A 22,516-nucleotide genomic window follows, 5' to 3' on the forward strand; every position below is an offset into this window, starting at 1 on the left:
GGAGTCCAGGCCAATCAGTGAGCGGCAGGCTGGGCTGGCTTAGATTTTTAGTGTAGATAGAATAGATGGGGGAACGGAACGAGCGAGCTAGCGGCGGCTGATGATGGGCGGGGGAGCCAGCGAGCACCAAAATAAAACAGGGGTTTTTGAGAACCGGGCGGGACGTGGTAAAAATGATGAAAAGTCGTGCCTGTCCCACCAGATGCGGGACGTCTGGTCACCCTACTTGAATTGCGCTTCCAAGAAAGAGCTCTTAAATATAAATTTCCCCATTTCTGTTGTATATTAATTGAAGTCCAGGATACAATACCAGTCACAAAATAGAACTTTTATTAGAGTTGGGAAAAATTCATAGGAATTTTCATAGAATCCCACTATCAAGTAGCATTTTACAGGACATGAACAAGGAAGCAAGAAACACACAGACTTGAATAAGGAGATTTAATACAAGGATTAAGGGTAAGGGTAATCTTGGAAAGTGAAGTACAAACCCTCAGCCCTCTTAGAGAGTTCATTAAGGCACCAGTCTCTGAATCTTTTCTTTCCAGGCTTTTTGTAGCCTGGACTGAGCTACTGTTTATGATGTAAACTGTGAATGAACTCTTTTCCCTTTCATTATTTCAATGTCTATAATTCTCTTATTCATTTTTATCTCTCAAAATCTCTCACACTCACCTTCCCCTTGGCAGGATCCTGTAATCTGAAACACCATAACTTTTGTTAACAGTGGTGAACTCCTCCTCATCAAGCGTGATGCCAACATCCCATTCCAAGGTATTAATGAACCTGTAAATAAACTTGATTTCATCATGACAGAAAAGGAATAAAGCAAAAGAAAGCATCCAATAGTTGGCCAGAAGCATGCAGTTAGAGAGGGCTTCACACCTCCAGTTTTGAGAATTAAAATTGCTAACCAAAAGTCCACAAACTGATATGTGTTTTTCCTATCCTTATATAGGTATTATATACCCTTAAGATAATGCAGTATAATGCCCTTCCTTGGAAGAAAGTGAAAATTGTTTGTACTCTCATTTAAAAACATTCAGAAAAACATTAATTAAGGAAAAAACTATGGGTGGGGGAAGAGGGAGAGAGAGAGAAAGAGAGAGGGGAGCAGGAGAGAGAGACAGGGAGGGGGAGAGAAGGGGGGGGGAGAGAAAGAGAGAAGGAGGGAGAGAGAGAGAGAGAAAGACAGAGAGACAGAGAAGACTAAACATGATTTTCCTTTATGACTTTTCTCTAATCATTATGTAATTATTCTTTCCTAGTCATGAAATCAACATTTACTCTGTTAGAAAGGAGTTCCATTCTCCTGATTTAAGAGTTATGCTCAACACCAGAAGATTCAACTGGGATAAAAAAAAAATCCAAGAATTTTGAGGGGGCATGAATGAAAGATTAATCAATATATTAAGAACTCATAACTACTCAACCTCTTGACAGAATTGGTGACTGGAAGCTCTTGTGGGCTTTTGTGTAAAAATGAAAAAAATTGACCTTGTTATATATGGTTTTGATGATTAGACAGAATAGATTATAGAAAGAAGACTAATATGATGTGACTTTGGAAAGAGAGTTCAAAATATATCTGAACTTTGCTATGAAGAATATCAGAAGCTACTCCTTCGTTTGCTTTCTTTTCTATTTTTCTTCAACTTTTTTCCTATTCTTGCACTTTTTGATTTTTCTTTGACTCCTTTCTTTTTATTTTTCTCCCTTACTATTACTTAATAAATGTTATTTAACAACAGAAATTTTGGGCTCAATTGTGGTCATAAGTGGAGGACTACCTGTAACGAATGTATAACCTTAAGCCCTATGCAGCTGATCCCTTTAAATTTAGTTTATTGGGGGAAGAGGGTTCCTATTAGTTCTGACTTATATTTTGCAGTAATACCCCACTTGATAAAGTAACTTCCCCTAAATTATTGTCCTCCGGACCATATGGATTTGGGCTTCACATTCTGTAATTCCCCATCCAGTATGGCCAATGGATTATCAAACTTGAAACCCAACATATTGAGAAAGCACAGCATGGAGAAGGCATGGCAGAGATGCAATTAAATGATGTTGTTGCACTGACAGGCCATCAAAGTGCTCCGGTGTAATGCTCAGCCAATTCCCATGATCTTGAGCAGAGAGGGGCTGCCTGAAAATTCTGCTTATGTCAGATTCCTCTCCAGTTCATAGGTTCTATTCCTTTTGCCAATTAAAAGATCATATATATAGAGAGAAAACAGACCTGGAAAGAGAAGAGACCTTATAAATCAGATGTTGGTCAGTGTGTGTTATAATGGAGCGATGAGTCACTTGCTGGCAGAATTTAATGAAATTTTCTTATGGATTCCAAATCTCCAAAGTGGGGTTAAGTACAAAGGCCTCAACCTAGTTGTTGAACCTTGTGTAAAATGGAATTCTTCCCTCCCCCTTTCTCTTTCTTCCTTCTACAAGAAGAATGATGTTATCTTCTTTTTCCATATGAGTGAACAAGCATCAGCAAATGGGTAATGATAGCAAATTGTGCTCTGCTCCTGCAAAAGGTATAGTTATTATTATAATACAATTGTATCACAGCGGCCAGTTGTTTCGCCGGATTTGGCATTGGTTACTAGTCGGGCCCCACCCAGGGGCCTAGGACGTCGTAACGTATTTTCGTAATATGCGTGCAGATCCAAGCAGTGCGGCTTTTTGCATTTGACTGATGGTGATTTTGTCAATTTTTAACTGTTTTAAATGTAATTCCAGTGCTTTTGGAATAGCACCCAGTGTGCCAATTACCACTGGAATTACTGCTGCTGGTTTGTGCCATAGTCGTTGAATTTCGATTTTTAAGTCCTGGTATTTTGCGATTTTTTCATGTTCCTTCTCGGCGACCCTGCTATCACCTGGTATTGCAATATCCATGATTGTGACCTTATTTTTCTCAACCAGTGTGATGTCTGGTATATTATGCGCCAGTATTTTGTCCGTTTGTATACGGAAATGCCACAAGATCTTGACCATCTGATTTTCGGTGACTTTTTCAGGCTGATGTTCTCACCAGTTTGTTGCTGTTTTAATATTATAATTTTTGCACAAATTCCAATGGATCATTTGTGCTACTGAATTGTGCCGCAATTTATAATCAGTCTGCGTGATTTTTTACAGCAGCTGAGTATGTGATCAACAGTTTCATCAGCTTCTTTGCAAAGTCTGCATTTGGCATCATCAGAGGATTTTTCGATTTTGGCCTTAATGGCATTTGTGCGGATAGCTTATTCTTGCGCAGCCAGGATTAGTGACTCTATTTCTTTTTAATGTACCTGTTGTTAACCATAACCAAGTTTGTTCACTGTCCACTTTATCTTTTATTTTTTCCAGAAATTGGCCATGCAGTGCTTTGTTCTGCCAACTCTCATTCTTGATTTTATCACATCTTTTCTGTATTCTTGTTTCGTCTGTTGGGCCTTCAGTAGATTTTTGTTCTTTACTTCGATTAATAGATGTTCTTGACTTTCTTTTAAATAATCAGCCAGTGCATGTTTTCTTCTTCAACTGTTTGCTTCACTTGTAATAATCCTCTGCCACCTGATTTTCGGGGCAGTATAGTCTATTAGTATCACCATGTGGATGTAAACTGTAGTGCATTGTCATTAGTTTCCTGTTTTTTTGGTCCAAAATGTCCAAATCAGCTTGTGTCCAGTTAACTATACCAGCTGTCTATTATAACTGGTATTGCCCAGGTATTTACGGCCTTGATAGTATTTCCACCATTCAATTTAGATTTCAAAATTTTCCTAACTCTGTTGGTGTACTCTCGCCTGACAATAGTTTTTACTTCTCCATGCTTGATGTTATCCAACTGCAGAATGCCTAAGTATTTATAAGCTTCATTTTCGTTGCATTTAATTAGTTGGCCATTGGGCATTTCAATTCCCTCACATGCAGTGATTTTGCCCCTTTTTATGGATACAGTGGCGCATTTTTCCATGCCAAACTGCATTAAAATATCGGTGCTGAATACTTGGACTGTGTTTGTCAATGATTGGATTTCTATTTCTGACTTTCCATAGAGTTTCAAATCATCCATATATAGCAAATGCGAAATTTTTTCAGCTTCTTTGGCTGTTTGGTAGCCTAATTTCATTTTTTTTAAGATTACTGATAGTGGGATCATTGCGATGATGAAGAGAAGAGGTGAAAGTGAATCACCCTGGAAAATTCCTCGCTTGATATTAACCATTCCGTAGATCTTATTCCCTACTGCCAACTCAGTTCTCCATTGTTTCATCACCTTTTCAGTAAAGGATGTAATATTTTTCTAATGCCAGTTGTTTCTAAGCATTTTATGATCCAACTATGTGGCAGTGAGTCAAATGCCTTTTTGTAATCAATCCAGACCATATTCAAGTTCGTTTTTCTGTTCTTACAATTTTCTAATATCATTTTATCAATTAGGAGCTGATCTTTTGTGCCCCTGTTCCTTCTTTTGTTGCCTTTTGCTCTACTGGCAAGATGTTGTTTGTTTCCAAATAATCCATCATATTACCTGCAATAAGGCCTGTGAGTAATTTGAAGGTTGTTGGCAAGCATGTTATTGGTCTGTAGTTTTCAGGTGTTGTTCCTTTAGTTGCATCTTTCTGAATCAAGTATGTTTTTCCAGTTGTCAACCATTCATCAATTTGGCCCTTTTGTAAAATTACATTCAGTTGCCTGGCCAAATTGCATGTAAACTGGTCAGATATTTGAGCCAGAAACCATGTAATTGGTCCTTTCCAGGTGATGTCCAATTCTTTACCTTTTTTACTGATTTTTGACCATCTCAGTTGTTATTTCTAATACTTGCATTTGTTTGTTGCCAATGCTTTTCTCAAAGTCATGTATCCACTTTGCTTCCTTATTGTAGTCCTTTGCATTTTCCCACAATTCTTTCCAGAATTCAACTGTGGCCTGCTTTTCTGGTTTTTCACTTTGGTGTCACCATTCACATTAAGACTTTGATAAAAACACCGTTGTTCTGATCGAAATTGCTGATTTTGTTTATATTGGATGATTCGTGCCTCATATCTTTCAATTTTTCTAGCTGTTGCTGTTATCTGCTGTTTTACAATCTCTACAGCTTCATTGATGTTTCTTGTATCCAATTTATATCTTCTGATTAGCCGATCTATGATTTTGTTGTTTTTAAACCGTTGCTCATGCATGTTCTTTAAGTTACTAGCATCTGCCCTTAATTTTTTGACTTTTTGTTCTAATCAGATTTTCCACTTTGGCTTTGATGCTTTTCTGTTGTGTGACTAGGTACTTTGATTTTAATGCCTAGTTCATTAGTGACTATTACAGCTGTGCTGTACATTAACTCGTTCGTTTCCAAGATGGATCCCGATTCAATTGTTGAAAACACTGCATTAACCATTTTCATGATAGAGGCCAAAATTTTCTTAGGCACAGTTTTAGTGATGGTAAACATTGCCTTTCCCCATTAAGCAGAAAATGCTCCATGATCTTATCCTTCAATTCTTTTTGTTTTTTAGTTAGTTCATCAGTTGGTTCAGTGATAACTGGTTCTAGTGGTGGTGATGTTATTTCCTCCCTGAGAGCTTCTTCTGGGAGTTCTACTATAGTGTCTTTAGTTGTGTCTTGAATATCAGTTATTTCCGCTTGTGATATTGTTTTTTGGGTTTTGCAATTTGCCTGAATTTCCTCATGTTCAACTTCACTAAACACTTTATTCCGTATAATAAATCGCCTTTGATCTGCTAGTCGTTGTTCACTAACATTTGAATTTGGATATTGTTGTTTCCATAATTCATACATTCGCTTTAAATAGCCTCTTTTTCTGGCTCTGAGTTGTAGTAACAGGCCATTATGTCACGGTTTTCACCTGCAATTATTTTGTTGTTTTGTTGGCTGGTCCACTTGTAGCCCACTTGTCGACGGATGTCCAGGGACCCCAACATCCGCCGTGGCCCTTGTTAACCCGCGCGACGACTGATGCAGTATAAATTTTTATTCGTTTCTTTCACCATATTGTATGGGTGGGCGTTTTTTTTTTTATGGGGCCAGGTTGCCAACCCTCCTCCTTTCTCATCCGGGCTTGGGACGGGCAACGGCGGAGTTGTTGTGTTGTTGTTGTTATTATTATATATTTAATGGATTTATAGGCCGCCCAATCCCGGAGGACTCCGGGCGGCTTACAAACAAAAGAAAGTAATTAGTAAAAACATAAAAGAAAACAATTTAAAAACATCATAATGCACCCAATCGGGGGCTGGACCTCAGTAACGAGGTCAACAGCCTCAAGCCTGCCGGAATAGCCAGGTTTTAACGGCTTTTCAGAAGGCCATGAGAGTGGGTAGGGTCCGGATCTCTGGGGGTAGTTCATTCCATAGGGTCGGAGCGGCCACAGAGAAGGCCCTCCTCCGGGGAGCTGCCAGCCGACACTGCTTGGCTGACGGTACCTGAAGGAGGCCCACCCTGTGCAATCTCACCGGCCGTAGGGAGGTATGCGGCAGTAGGCGGTCTCGCAGATATCCTGGTCCTAAGCCATGTAAGGCTTTAAAGGTAATGACCAGCACCTTGAATTGCGATCGGAGACCAATAGGAAGCCAGTGCAGCTCGCGGAGGATAGGTGTAACATGGGTGTATCTTCGTACACCCAATATCGCTCGCACGGCTGCGTTCTGAACTAATTGTAGTCTCCGAAAGCTTTTCAGGGGCAGCCCCATGTAGAGCGCATTACAGTAGTCTAGTCTTGAGTGACAAGGGCGTGAGTGACCGTTTGAATGCCTCCAAAATCCAATAGGGCTGCAACTGATGCACCAGGCGAACCTGGGCAAAGGCCCCCCTGGTCACAGCCAACAGATGGTGTGCCATGTCAGCTGTGGAGCCAGGAGGACCCCCATTGCGACCCTCTCTGAGGGGTGTAATTCGCAACTCTCAGGATTAAGGATGGACTATCTGGACTGTCCTTCGTGGCCAACATCCAAGCCACTCAGTCTTGTCAGATTGAGTGCAAGTTTGTTCACTCCCATCCAGATCCTGACAGCTTCCAGGCATCGCACATCACTCCACTGCTACTTGAGCTGGCATGGGCGGAAAGATACAATTGCATATCGTCCGCATATTTATGGTATTTAACACCCCGTGCTGACGAATGATCTCACCCAGTGGCTTCATGTAGATGTTTGAATAGGAGTGGGGGCAGGACCAAAACCCTGGGGCACACCATATTTAAGGGGCCTAGGGTCAACCTTTGCCCCCCAACCAACACCGACTGTGACCTGTCGGAGAGGTAAGAGGAAAACCACCGTAAAACGGTGCCTCCCACTCCACCTCTTCCAATGGTCGCAGGATACCAATGGTCGATGGTATCGAAGGCCGCTGAGAGGTCAAGAAGCACCAGGATAGAGGAATGTCCTCCATCCCTGGCCCGCCAGAGATCATCGGTCAGTGCGACCAAAGCGGTTTCGGTGCTGTACCCAGGCCTGAAACCAGACTGAAAAGGAATCTAGATAATCTGCTTCATCCAAGGTCCATCGGAGTTGAAGGGCCACCACCTTCATCGACAACCTTCCCCAAAAAGGAAGGTTGGAGACAGGATGCTAGTTTTCAAGAATAGCTGGGTCCAGAGAAGGCTTCTTAAGGAGGGGTCTTACCACCGCTTCCTTCAAAGGTTGTGGGAAAGATCCCTCCTGTAAAGAACGTTCGTAACCATCTGGAGCCAGCCTCGTGTTACCTCCCTGCTGGTTGAGACCAGCCAGGAGGGGCACGGGTCCAGTAAACAGGTGGAGGCACTCATCGCTCCCATGGCCTTGCCCACTTCCTCAGGGGTGACAAGCTCGAAACTCATCCCAGGAAGTCTGATCAAGACTCATCCCTTGGCATCTCCACTGGTACTGCCCAAGTGGAGTCCAGGTCTGCCCGAATCTGAGTGATTTTGTCCGACAGAAACTGAGTGAACTCCTCAGCCCTTCCCTGTAAGGGTTCCCCTTCAAGGGGGAGCGGGTTACCCTAAACAGGGTGGCTGGGTGAGATTCTACGGACGCAATAAGAGTGGAAAAATGCACACATTTTTGCCGCCCGTATCGCCACTAAATAAGTCCTAATAAAGGCTCTTAATAGTGTTCGGTCGGATTCAGAGTTACTAGCCCTCCAGCGTCACTCTAGGCCTCTCTTTTGGCGCTTCATCTCCCGAGTTCCTCAGTAACCAAGGTGCCCTCCTGGATCCACTGCCGCGGAGAGGCCACAAAGTAGCAATCCGGTCCAGCGCCTCATTCACCGCAGCATTCCAAGCAGCGACCAAGGACTCTGTCGGATTGTGGGCAAGTTCTTCCTTTTGCAATTAAAATAAACAAACAAACAAAAAGAAACAACTTAATGGCTTCTAATTGGAACTGCCCATTTCTAAACATCAGATATTGTTTATTTTGTAGCACAGTGACATCTCTGCTAATCTAGAAGTGGATGCTGGATTTTAGAATAATGATGTCAAGACTAACAATGGAAAGAAAATATGGATTAAGCAAGGTTTATGCACTTTTTATTCAGACAATGGCTCCCTAGATCAATTTTGGCTTTTGAGATAGATAACTAAATTTCAAGATCAGAACTTCCAAAAAAAAAAAAAAAACCCCAAACTACTGGGTGTTTTTTACAAGAAGAGAGGGAGAGAATAAAATTATCTCCTCTTTCTCTTTCCCCTCCTCCAATCCCTGATCCTATGTTATTTCCTCCCAGTTATTGTCCTCATCAATAATGTTAAACACAAATGAATTATGCAGAGAATCTCTAAATCTTTGGTATGCCCAGGAAATACTTTTGCGAAGCCTTTTAGTTGTCATTGGTCAAGGTCTCAAGGAAGGACTTCTGCTGATAACATTCTGATCCTGGAGAAAAACTGACTCTGGATCAGCAGTCTCCAATCTTGGCAACTTTAAGACTTGTGAACTTCAACTCCCAGAATTTCCCAGCTAGCATGACCTTAAAGTTGTGAACATTGGATACCCTTGCTCTAGATCAGGGGTGTCAAACTCAACTCATCACGGCAGTGTCACATGATGTATCGGGGCTTTCTTGTTTCTCTTTCTTTAGGACTGGCATGTAAAGTGTATTATTTTGATGGGATAGGAGTTTTGAAGTGGCCTTCTAAATTCTTACTTTGTCTGTTCAGTGGCAAAATCAGAGCTGGGGGTGGTTCATAGCTGTTTTCAAACATAAAAACCAAGTTCAACCTATGAAAACTGCATCTATATAATTATCTATAACAAAGATATGAAGCTGGTTTATTGAATATCTTCTCCAGAAGGCCTGAAATTCTCCAGAACTTTGGTGGGATTCAAATAATTTAACAACCAGTTAAATTTAACAACCAGTTCTCTGTCCTAATGTTTTTTCCCCCACAATCAGTTCAACCAAACTGCTCAGAAAGTTAACAACCAGTTCTCCTGAAGTGGTGTAAACTGGCTGAATCCCACTACTGATCAAGGGGTACAGGGTATAGATATAGAAGCTGGTATGAGTGCATTGACATGCTGTACAGATGTTTGACAGATTGTTGCCCTGATTGTTCAGTGCATATTGCTACCTCTACTCAGAGCTGTTTCAAGCATTGCTGGCAATCATTACAATGTTGTATTTCCTGCCCTTGAAATGTGTGGCCCTTGAAATATTATACTGCAGCGCTTAATAATTCTCACCATGCTGGCTGTGCTGCTAAGATCTGCAGATAGCAAGTTATAGATTCCTCTTTGACCATTTGTATACGTAAACATAGAAGGCCATTCTAGATGGGCCATTCAACTAAGATACTGAATCCAATCCTCTATAAGAATCAAGTTAAACCGTTCCCAGCAGATGATGGCCTAGCCTGCACTTGAGCAACACAAGGATATTCTTTCCTTACTGTGCCAACTTGTTGGGTGTTATGCCAAAGAATATAGCCATGATAAATAAAACTACCACCTAATTATATTTTGTGTCTCTTAAAATGCACTGATGAAGCCCAACTTCTGACTGAGAGGAGCAAATCATTTCTGTTAAACCGAGGCGTCATATCTAAAATCCCTTCCCCAATATTCAAAGCCAGTCCACACCTCACTGCTGCCATTCCTTCTGATGGCTTTTTCTGCATGTCCTCAATCTAAAACCAAAGAGAGAGAAAATCAATATACAATTTCTGCCTAGATGAAAACTTCCTTAACTACCAAAGAATCCGTAATGAAAAACATGAGTCCAGAATATGAACCTAGTAATGGAGAGAAAAGTTTTCAAGAAGCTTTACATCAAATTGTAAGTGGCTTGAGGTCCATTAGAAAGACCTGTAAGAGAGATCAAAGGCTGTCAGGCTCTTTAGTGCATGTAGTAAGTGAGATACTTTTCCCATGTGCCCCAAATCCTCTACTTTCTACCTGCAATAGGAACTTGTTCTGCCAATATGTATTACTCTGTTCTGAATTAGTCCTATTTATACTGACAAAAGCGGATAAAAGTTGGGCTGAGTTTCCATAACCCTCTAAGCTGTAACACAAGGTAATCCTCTGACATGATTCAGTGCCAGGTCATCCTGTTTAACAACCACAATGTCAGTGACTATTCAAACTTACAACAGGGCTGAACGAATGACACTTAGTGTAGCAGCATCCTGTGGTCACATGTTCACCATTTGCGACCTTCTCTGCTATCTTCTTACAAGCAGTGTCAATGGGGAAGGCAGCAGGGGGTCACAAATGGTGACCACATGACATCCTCACTTAATGACTCATGGTCATTAAAACTGCAGTCAGAAATTCCAGAATTTCCATTGCAAGCAATGTATCGTATGATGTCATGTTTTATGGCCGCGTTGCTTACTGATGGACCATCACGGTCTCAATTGTCATTGTTGTCATGATTTTGGCTCTGTTTTGCTGCTTATATATTAAAAGCAAAAGGTTTTCTTAAATCATCTGATCTATTCTGTCAACATAAAGTTCGTGTGTCAACAGTGTTAATTAAACTGGATGTGAACAGAAGTATTTAATTTGCTGAAATGACGATTGGCTTTAATACAAGGAATATGGCTGTTTGTGAAAGAGATGATTTATTTATAAAACTAGAACTATCCTTTGCATTGATGTTTTGTTACTCTCAGTTGACAAGATAAGTCTAGTTATTCTGATAATGATCTTTTTGGAATTTCTAGTAAGAATATTAATAAACAAACATATCACTAATATTGCCTATATTGGTTATATTGCTTCACCAATTTAAAGATTTTTTTGCAATTCTGAGAAGTTCTTTTGGAGAAAACATTATTAGTATTATTTTTCTAGGCTTTCCCCCTCCAACTGGCTTTATTTCAATTTCCCAATGTCATATCTCACAGTTAAATTATGTCCAGTAGCTCAGAAATGAAAGAAGATACAATTAATTAATTAATCAATCAATCAATAAGAATAGAGCTGGAAGGGACCTTGGAATATTCTAGTCTAACCCCCTGCTCAAGCAGGAGATACTATACTATTTCAGACAAGTAACTGTCCAGCCTCTTCTTAAAAAATTTCCAGTGATGGAGCACCTACAATTCTGGAGGCAAAGCTGTTCCACTGGTTAATTGTCCTCACTGTTTGGAAGTTTTAAGACTATTTTAAATGCAAAAAGATTACTCATAATTTATCTTCACCTACCAAATGAACATTGGTTATGTCTTAGTGATAGTATTATGCTACTTTTGTAAAAGATGTACTTAAACGTCTGATCATAAGATAGTGCTAGCTTCCTCTAAAATATCTCATGTAACCCTCCATCTTTGTTTAGGAATATTGTGGATTTTATGACACTGAATATGCTTTAATCTTTGTTTACTTCAAAAACTTGTACTTTATAGCCTCCCATCTAATAAATGTGATTTGGGATGGCATACAACAAACAACCAAAAACAAATACAAACAATTATTAAAAATAATTAGAAATAAAAAAAACCAAGATTGTAAGAAAATGGACAGCATGCTAAACACAACACAACTATTTTTCAGGCTCCCTGAGAAAAACATTTATAAAAGTTTTCTAGAAGGCTAGAAGACTAGTGACTATTTGAAGTGACTAGTGACTAATTCTAGAAGACTAGAATCATGTAGTAGATAAACCAAACTTAAGCTAGTATAGCTAAGTATTACTCACCAAGATTGGTGGGTTTTGCTATGAATAGTTAGGTAATATTAATACAGAGTAGATTTGCCTGTATTCTCAAATATCTGACTTTGGCCCCATTTGATTTCCAACTTACTATATTGATTGTTAGGTTTCCTCCACTCTTGTAGATAATTAAGCTGTTCACTGACTTTTCATTGATCGAATTGATTAAATGTGGAGGATAATCCTTGGTGCTGTATCTTAAAATGAAGAAGTTGTTGATCGCTATTGAGAATTAATCTGGAGTATTCAGCAGGGTCCTGAGCAAAAGAAAAAGGTTTTTAATCTATATCTGCAGTGCAGTTTTTTTTTCATTTAGTAATGAAGAATAAATTTTCAAACACACTTTTGCATTTTTCTATTAAAAATAAGTTTTGAATTTCACTAGATCAGTGCGGTACCCATGTACATGATGATATGAGGAATCCTGAGATAGTGGCCTATATTTGTAGTTTCCATGAAATAAATATTTCTCAGTAGATCACAGCATATTTAATCATCATCATCATCATCATCATCAAAAATAAAGAAGTTAAATTGCTCTGTGACTTTATAATTAGAACGACAGGCACCTGCCAGATAGAATCCCAGACGTAACAATTATCAATAAGAAAGACAAAAAAGTCTGGATAGTGGATGTTTCAGTGCCTGGAGACAACAGAATAGAAGCGAAAGAACTGGAGACAATAATGAAATACAAAGACCTACAAATAGAAATAGAACGACTGTGGCAAAGGCAACCAAGGATAGTACCAATAGTAATAGGTACCTTGGGTGCAATCCCAAAGCAACTGGAGCACCCACTTGAACATCATTGGCATTGACAAATTCACCATCAGTCAATTGCAGAAGGCAGCTTTACTTGGAACAGCTTCCATCCTGCGATGATAGTTGTAACATCATCAACCATCCAGATCTGCCTATCCCAGGTAGATGGTAGGAGAGGTCCTCGCTTTTCTCCCTGCTGTAATTCTGATTAAGCTCTCTATTTCCCTCTGGGCAGAAAGAAAACAGTATCTGGGCTACAGAGGTCATGGACAGATGAGGTGAAAACCTTTCCTTCCTCAGTAACGCTGGTAAATATAATGATGAGTGGAGGGATTGGTCCCTGAGTTAGGGAAGACTGCTTGTGTATGCTGGATAGTTCACTGCTGTTTATCAGGATTCTTGTCAGGTAGGTGGGGGGAGGAATGGGGCATTAGGCATATAAGTAATGAGAGTAAGCTGGTAGGGATGTCCACTTCAGCTTTAAAGTGTTCACTCACACAGAGGACTGACTGTCTCTAAAACTGCATTTTATAGAAAAGAAGGTAAATCCTGAAAAAGAGAAACTTGTAAGGCAACAATTTGTCAGCAATGCCAAATGATTCCTCAGGGGGGGGAAAGGAGAGCTCAATTGACAAGGAACCTCAGCTTCAGACTCAACTGCTAATGTGGAAGTGGAGTCAGTTTCTAGGCAATTCTACTCTGCTTGTTCTCCTACCTAAATGAATAGTCACCCAGATATTATAATCAAAGGAGAAGGAGAAGGACAAAAATCACATATATGAAGCTATTTATGCAAGAAGTCTATCTAGAACAGGATTTCCCAAACTCTTCAGTTCATTGATCCCTTCAGGAAGTTTCACATTGTTCATTGACCCACAAACATATATTTATTAAAATAATTTAATAAATAATACTTCAATACTTTAAGAGCCGAGGTGGTGCAGTGGTTAAATGCAGCACTGCAGGCTATTTCAGCTGACTGCAGTTCTGCAGTTTGGCTGTTCAAATCTCACCGGCTCAGGTTGACTCAGCCTTCCATCCTTCCGAGGTGGGTAAAATGAGGACCCGGATTGTTGTTGGGGGCAATATGCTGACTCTGTAAACCACTTAGAGAGGGCTGAAAGCCCTATGAAGCGGTATATAAGTCTAACTGCTATTGTTATTGCTAATAATACTACAAACAACAACATCAATAGTAACAATAATATTGACAGTTGAGCCATTTACTGGGTCTTTGTGACTCCTGGGCATTTAAAGACTCCTTTAGATAGTCCCAATGATTCTTGCATGTCAATACTGGTCATTTTAGGGAACCTTGATCTACAGCATCAAACACTAACCTGCGATAATCACAATAAAACCAGAATTGAGAATGATTGCATGGCATTGTCTTTTGAAATAAACAAAAATATTTGTACTAGATGCTGCTGGGATAAAGAGAAAATAAACATATAATACTCCAGATCACCTGAAAAGGTTTAATTGGCTGCCGGAACAAGTCATATCCCTCAATGGTCAGTTCAACATCGCTGTCTGCTAAATTCAGGACCTGAATGTAGCTTTCTTTGGGAACTGGAATAGGCATAGCATTTTCCTAATTAAGAGAAAAGAGTGTGTCAACAGCAAAACAAAATGCATGATCATGTGAGGAGAAATTATTAGTGATTAAGATTTCACTGGGTTGGTTAGAGTCCACAGAGATGCTAGTTTCTTTACCCTTCAACCTCATTTCCAAATAAAGAACCCTCTGTCTTTTTAGCACATTGATGAGCAATTAATAACATAGTGCAAAGCAGAAAAATAGCCAATGATACATAAATGTAGAACATTTGCATCTCTGACCCTGTGCAGTGGTGGGATTCAGTCAGTTCGCACCACTTCGGAAAAAACCGGTTGTTAACTTTCTGAACAGTTTGCTGAACTGGTTGTTGGAAAAAATAATTAGGGCAAGAACCAATTGTTAAATTATTTGAATCCCACCACTGTGCCCATGGACACTACTTTACCCGTACCTCTATCTTGAGTTCCACAATAGCTGCAGCTGCAAATGCCAGACTGGCCAGGATCATGCCAGTTGCCATCTTTTTAATGGGCCTGAAAGTAAATAAATACAACTTAATTAGAATAATGTACAGCTGCCCTCCAAGTCTGAGATCACAGCACTTAAGCCACATGCATTTGATTCAGCTGAATCCAGCAATCCTTGATATGAATGTTTCTATAATATATATGAACATATTCAAGGTCTATTCAAATGGATTTGCTATTTTGTTAAAGAATGCTCTCTGCTTGCAAGATTCCCATTAAACTCTCCTCTTAGCTCTTTGAGGAGGGAACTGAGTTGGCATTTAGTTAATGTGTGAAGTGGAGGAAAGCAAAACTGATGATCTATGTCCAGCTTGCAAAGTGAGAAGTGAGACAGAAAAAAATGTGTGGGATTATTGAGCTGAAAGGACATTAGAAATAAAGTGCACATCTTCAAATAGTTCTGTCATGATGAAAAGAGTCAAATGAGGGAATTTGCAGGTGAATATCTCAGAACTGGTAAAGGGCATATTAAAAGGATGTTTTAATTAATGAAAACTTCCTGCCCTTGAAGAAAAATATCCTGGCCTGTTGTGCAGACAATTAAAATAATGCTTGCATTCAGAGTTGGAAAAGAATAACTGGGGTTCATATAAACCATGATTTCCTTAATCTTGTTATTTGTTGACTAAGCTACAATTGGATAGGTTCCAGTGGTGGGTTTCAAATTTTTTTAGAATCTCTTCTGTAGGTGTGGCCTGATTTGTGGGAGTGGCTTGCCAGCCATGTGACCAGGTGGGAGTGGCTTGCCAGTCATGTGACTAGGTGGGCATGGCCAACTTGTAAAATGTGGTGAAACTCACTTAACAATGCTCTTGCTTAGCAACCAAAATGTTGGCTCAGAAACTCTGGCATTTGAAGCACGCAAGTTTTAAAGCTGTCAAGTCACAAGACCCTCACACCCTAACCCTTTAGAAAAAAAACCCAGTGGTGTTCAAACTTGATGCCACGACTTCTTCACTTAATAACCAAGAAAGAAACCACTCAACTCCATTTTGCGGAATTAAGAGTACTTTTACTGATTATAAGTAATTAGAAGCTACGCAAAGCTGGATCTGAGCAAAAGGTGCAAAAGCGTATCAATACATGATTCATTCCCCTCCCCCTGGTACCCCAATCCATAGTCCAATCATATATCTCCCCGGCTGTCAGGTGGGAGACATCTTCAAAAATCATCATCAGGTTGGTATGCTGGACAGTTGGCCATGGCGGGAAACTCCCCCTCTTCACATGAGCAAACGAATGGTGAGAACAACTCCCAATTAACAGTCCTCCTGCACAGATTATTTCCCTCACCCAATTACCATGCCCTCCCTCCCCGTTTCAATAGCAGCCGAAAAGCAAGCAGCAAAACAGAGGCTGACATCCGGCCCTCCTCCAGAAAAAAAAGGACGATCACTACTGCAGAAACGAAAGAACACATATAAACAGATGAACAACATAACATAGAAGAAAAAAGGGACAGGGAAAGAAAAGAGAAATCAATCGAGGTCAAGGCTTGTCTGGGTAGGCAGAGTAGAATTTACGGAGAAGTCGAGGAGCCCGCACATGGGACTTATCGACCCATTCAGCATGAGAGGGCGGGAAATGCTTCCAGGCCACAAGATATTGAACACGGTTTCTAAGTTTCCTAGAGCCCAACATTTCTTTAATCTCAAAATGCTGTTCACCCTCAATCAGGAGCGGGACAGGTGGAGCTGCCAAAGGACCACGCAACGGAGTATTGTGTTCAGGCTTCAGAAGATTGACATGAAATACTGGGTAAACACGGTTGAGATATTTAGGCAATTCCAGATGTACAGACACCGGGTTGATGAGCTTGGTAATCGAGAACGGCCCAACATACTTTGGGCCCAATTTCTTAAACTTTTGAGAGGTCCGGAGAAATTTGGTGGATAAATATACACGATCACCAACTTTATATTCCCTTGCCTTTGCCCTCTTTTTATTCGCTTGTTTTTTATGTGCTTGATGTGCCGCATCCAAAGCCCGGTAAGCCAAAGGCCACATTTCCCGGAGCTGGTCACTCCACTCGGAAAGGGACAGTACTTGCGGTTTCTCTTGAGGTATTTTAGGGATAGACACAAAATCATGTCCGTACACCACTTTGAAGGGCGTAAACTCCGTGCTGCTGTGCACCGAGTTGTTATACGCCACCTCAGCATGAGGTAACAATTCCACCCAATTATCCTGTTGGTAATTGATGAAACATTGGAGATACTGTTCCAGTACCGAATTAGTCCTCTCACAGGCCCCATTAGTTTGAGGGTGGTGGACAGAGCTTAAGCCCTGGGCGGAGCCTATCAACTTCAAAAACTCTTTCCAAAACAAGGAGGTAAATTGGACCCCCCTATCCGAGATGATGCGATCCGGTACCCCATGTAGACCATAGACATGTGTAATGAACAACTTAGCTAGGGATTTAGTGGAAGGGATTTTGGAACAAGGAACAAAATGAACCTGCTTGGAGAACAAATTGGTAACCACCCAAATCACCGTATTTCCTTGACTTTCTGGTAATTCAACAATGAAATCCATAGAGATCTCCTTCCATGGTGCCTCAGGACGGGCCACTGCTTGGAGCAATCCTTGAGGCTTTCCTGGTGGTTGTTTTGCCGCAGCACAAGTGGGGCAACTAGCTACATAAGATTCAATGTCTCTCTTTAATGAGGGCCACCAAAATTGTCTTTTGATGAGATGTAGGGTTTTTACAAAACCAAAATGTCCAGCCATGCATGAGTCGTGAGCACGTTGAAGGACTATGGCTCTAAAAGTTGTGGGAACATAGAATTTAGCTCCAATCCAAGCCAGGCCATCCTTCAAGGTGCATTCATCTGTATGTTGGTGAAACCATTCATCAACCTCAAGGGCTTCCTTGAGTCTTGTGTGACTTCCAAATTGGAAGTGGTTTGGCTTCTGGTGACAACTGGAGCGGCGAGGCTTCTCATTGGCATGACAGGTTGGACAACACTAAGCTTTGAACTGTTATATTGAAGAAGTCTGGACAAAGCATCAGCCATAATTTCCCCCCCTCCTGGGATATATTTCAAAGTGAAATTGAATCTATTGAAGTGTTGTGCCCATCTCATTTGTTTGGGGGGAAAGTTTTCGGTTTTTTTTTAATGCCTCTAAGTTTTTGTGATCAGTCCACACCTCAAAAGGGTGTTTTGCCCCCTCCAAAAAATGTCACCATGTCATCAGGGCCCATCTGACAGCAAAAGCCTCCTTTTCCCAAATAGCCCATCGTCTCTCAGTCTCCGTTAGTTTTCGAGAGGTATAAGCGCAGGGTTGCAACTTCCCATGTGCATTCGTCTGAAGTAGCACTGCCCACCACTGCAACATCACTAGCATCTGCCTGGACCACAGAAGGTGAATCCATGTCTGGGTGTTTCAGAACTGGTTCAGCTGCAAAAAGGCGTTTTAATTTCTCGAACGCAGCTTGGCATTCCATAGTTCAGTTCAAGGGTTTACCCGGTCTGGGTTTTGCCTCCCCCTTTGATTTTAGGAGGTTTGTAATAGGCAGGGCAATCTTGGCAAAAGAAGGAATAAATTGACGATAGAAATTAGCAAAACCTAAGAAACTTTGCAATTGTTTGCATGTGTGGGGGGCTGCCCATTCGGTGACTGCCTAGACCAGTGATGGGCAACCTTTTTGGCGTGGTGTGTCAAAAATCGGCAAAAAATCGAGCATAACTCGCGTTGTGTGTCACTTCGACAAAAACATAATTTTGCGCAATTTATAGTTTAAACTACAAAAATATATAATTGCAATATAATTGTATTTAATAAACCAAAAACAAATTATTTAACATAACTGCTTAGTAACTTCTTTGTTCATCAGTCGATTTCGTATGTTGCCCTTGATATTATTATCAGTATCACTTACCAACGGTCCTGCTTAGCAACCAAAATGTTGGCTCAGAAACTCTGGCATTGAAGCGTGCAAGTCTTAAAGCTGTCAAGTTACAAGAACCTTGCACCCCTAACCCTTTAGGAAAAAAACCCCAGGGGTCTTCAAACCTGACAGCTTTAAGCCTTGTGGACTTCAACTCTTCAACTAAAAGAGAGACTGATAAATATAAAAAAAAATAAAACCAAAAAGCAGCTACTGCAGTGGCTTAGAATTTTACTCAATTACTGTTGAGCCCATGGAAAGTTCTGCAGCCCCAGGAGCAAAGGAAGGGGGACGGAGAGAGAGAGATTGGCTGTTTGGGGTGCTTGAAACCACCTGGCCCTCCCCAAAGGAAACCCTCATTTGCAGGATGAGCCTCGACTGGCTCTGCCCAGCGGGGTTACCCCAAGCGCCATTGGGCAGCGAGGGATGCTTATCCTTTTTCCTTCGGCTGCTTCAGCTGGGACTTCAGACACCCCAAGGGAAGGACTTTATCGGGCCTCCCCCTCCCCACCCTTTGAATGAAGGTGTGATATGGCTCCTCCATCCCTGCTCTTTAACCCAGCCAGAATTACAGGAGGGCTGCCCCCGTTCTGCTTTCCGGGGTGGATCTTAGCCGAGGGACACCAAGACCCCAGAATGGGTGGGGGGTGGGGGAAGAGCTTCTTGACGGAGGCCACGATCGACTTTTGGAAGTTGTGTTTTCGTAAATAAGATTAACCTTTGGATGTGTTTGTTCCGCTCGGCCAGCGGCGTTTTCTCCCACTTAATCCCAGCGGATCCTGATATCTGAGCTGGAAAACTGCAACCCCCCGGAAATGATGACGCCCCGCTGAGTAGCTGGGACTTGCAGAAAAAGGCTGCAGAGAGAGAAGCGTTCGATCCGTAATCCGTCTGTGGGGGGCGCTGGGGACAGGCCGGGCCCCTTCTTCCCACCTCTATCCCCCCCCACTCTTGAGGGACAAGCCCTTTCCCCTGTCCCAACGGTGGAATTTGAGGCTACCTCTGCTTTCCCTCTCCCTCCCTCAGTTGTGCAGCAGCGGCAGCGGCAGCTCTCAGCCTGGGCGGCAGCGTCACGCAGGCTGTGGAAGGAGGAGGAGGAGGAGGAGGAGGAGGAGGAGGAGGAGGAGGAGGGAACCAACCAAAGAGAGGCTTTTACCGAGTCTGCGCCCCACAGCCAGGACCGTCCTGGCGCCTCAAGCCGCGTTTCTTCCTGCAAAGCCCTTCTGGCGTCAAGCAGAACTCTCGGGTTGCCCGAAGGGCTTTGCAGGAAGAAACGCGGCTTGAGGCGCAAGGACGATCCTGGCTGTGGGGCGCAGACCCGGTAAAAGCCTCTCTTTGGTTGGTTCCCTCCTCCTCCTCCTCCTCCTTCCACAGCCTGCGTGACGCTGCCGCCCAGGCTGAGAGCTGCCGCTGAAACAAGTTTGGGGAGCATGTGCGTGTCACCCGAAATGGCTACGCGTGTCAGCACTGACACGCGTGTCATAGGTTCGCCATCACTGGCCTAGACCTTTGCTGGGTCCATTTCTATTCCTTCATGGGAGATGCTATATCCTGATGAAATTCGCATTTAGATAATTTAGCATACAGTTCCCCTGCACGAAGCTTTTTGAGTACTGTGCGAACCAGCTTCACATGTTCTTCACGTGTTTCCGTGTAAATAAGGATATCATCCAAATAGACCATCACGCCTTTGTAAAGGTGATCATGTAAAACCTCATTAATTAATTGCATGAAAACAGCTGGCGCCCCCTGCAGTCCAAATGGCATAACTCGAAATTGAAAACAACCAAGAGGGCAATTAAACGCAGTTTTCCACTCATCCCCCTCTCTAATTCTGACCTGGTAGTAGGCCTCTCATAGATCTAACTTTGTGAAAATCCTCCCTTTACCCAGCTGGGCCAGTATGTCCTTTATTAATGGTAAAGGGTAGAGATTTTGGACACATACCCCATTCAGGTTTTTAAAATTCACACACAAATGAAAGGAACCATCTTTCTTTTCTCTGAATAAGACTGGAGCAGCCACTCGGGGTCTAGCTGGTTCAATGAAACCCCTTTCAAAATTTTTGTCAATGAATTTTCTCATTTCGTCCATTTCCCTAGGGGTCATTGAGTAAATCAGAGGCTTAGGGAGTTTTACTCCAGGGAGAATGTCAATGCTGCAATCGGTGGGTCTATGTGGGGGTAACTTATCTAAAGATTTTTCACTGAAAACATCTTTCAGGTCCCAGTATTCTTTTGGGATTTTCTCCTCCCCTTCAATTTTTTCTTGTCCTCTGGCTGCTAGATTGGGGTCTGACTTATTTGGTTCTGGAACCCCTTCTTCCTTTTCAGGGGTGTAGCAGACTGGATGCGTAACCAACCCTTCCTCCAATTTATGTGTGGGTTCCATCTACGTAGCCAGGGCAATCCCAATATAAGGGGTCAGTCCATTCCTGGAGCTGCAATAAAACTTATTGTTTCTTGGTGGGTTCCCATCCACATTTCAATAGGCTCAGTAACAAAGTGAGCAGGGCTCCCTCCCGCAATAGAGCTATCCAGTTGGCAAAAAGTGATTGGGATTTTCAAAGTTTTTAGCTTCAATCCCAATCTCTCTACTATTTCCGGGCTCATAATGCATTGTGTACAACCGGAATCTAAAAGAGCTAGAATTTTCTCTCGTGCGCCAGAAGAGGGCACTCTAAGCTCAACTGGAATAGTCATGGGTCCCGAATGGGAACTTACCCAGTGTTCATCATCTGAGTCACTTCCTTCCGAAGAACTGGGGGTTTCCTCCCCTCCTTCCACAGGGTTGAAACGCTGAGAAGTTTCCTCCCCTTTCAAGGCAAGTTCTTTTCTCTTGCCTGGAGGTTTTTCCAGCCTCTTCTCTCTCCGAGTGGGGGAAGGCTTTTGGGTCATCTTGACTAGGCAATTAACGGCACGATGCCCCTCCTTCCCACAGCGGAAACACACGAAGGGTTTTGGCTTGCTTGCAGATCCCCCTTTCCCTCCTTTTGGGACTCCTGGGGGGGGGGTTGGCAGGGGGGATTTTCCGCCCTCACATTCCCCTTGGTAATTCAGCCTGGCCAGGTCAATTTCTACATCAGTGGCCGCTTCATACCAGGGCTGCAATCTACAGGGAGGTTTCCTATTCACACAATGCTGGTAAATCTCTTTGTTTAACCCATCAGCGAAATGGTCTAACAGTGCTTCTTCAGACCATCCCCTCATAAAAGCTGACAGCTCCCGAAATTCTTGTACATAATCAACTACTGGCCGTTTCCGCTGGGTAAGAGTCTTCGCTCTGTGAGGGGATCATCAAAGTGTTTCCTCAAAGCGGCCATAAACCCATTAAAGTCTCTCAAAAGTGGGGAATCAGCGTTGTGCAACCCCACCATCCAATCTGCCGCCTTTTTTTCCAAAGCCATCATAATAACCTTTACCTTGACTTCATCAGAACCCAGTTCATCACCATACATTTGCATGTAGTTCCATGCTTGAACAAGGAAAAGACCTAGCTCTTTTGGGTCTCCTCCATATATTACACTTGAAGGAGGAACCTTAGGCATTTGGCTTTTGCGCCCCCCCCCTCTTGGAATGTTTCTAGCTGCAGTGATCGGGGTTGGCGCTGAGTCATCTT

The 22,516-nt window shown here is 42.1% G+C and overlaps 1 protein-coding gene across 1 annotated transcript in view; it reads right to left on the minus strand.

The window, feature by feature from the left end:
- Positions 1 to 22,516, minus strand: part of SLC15A2 (solute carrier family 15 member 2) — a 124,299-nt gene that overhangs the window by 19,147 nt on the left and 82,636 nt on the right. The window contains 6 exon segments of the mRNA XM_032216114.1: positions 676 to 786; positions 10,074 to 10,120; positions 12,245 to 12,310; positions 12,312 to 12,410; positions 14,387 to 14,512; positions 14,931 to 15,012. Of these exon segments, the coding sequence (XP_032072005.1) occupies positions 676 to 786; positions 10,074 to 10,120; positions 12,245 to 12,310; positions 12,312 to 12,410; positions 14,387 to 14,512; positions 14,931 to 15,012 (531 nt within the window).

The sequence above is a fragment of the Thamnophis elegans genome, chromosome 1, assembly GCF_009769535.1.
Source record: "Thamnophis elegans isolate rThaEle1 chromosome 1, rThaEle1.pri, whole genome shotgun sequence".
Lineage (NCBI taxonomy): Eukaryota > Metazoa > Chordata > Lepidosauria > Squamata > Colubridae > Thamnophis > Thamnophis elegans.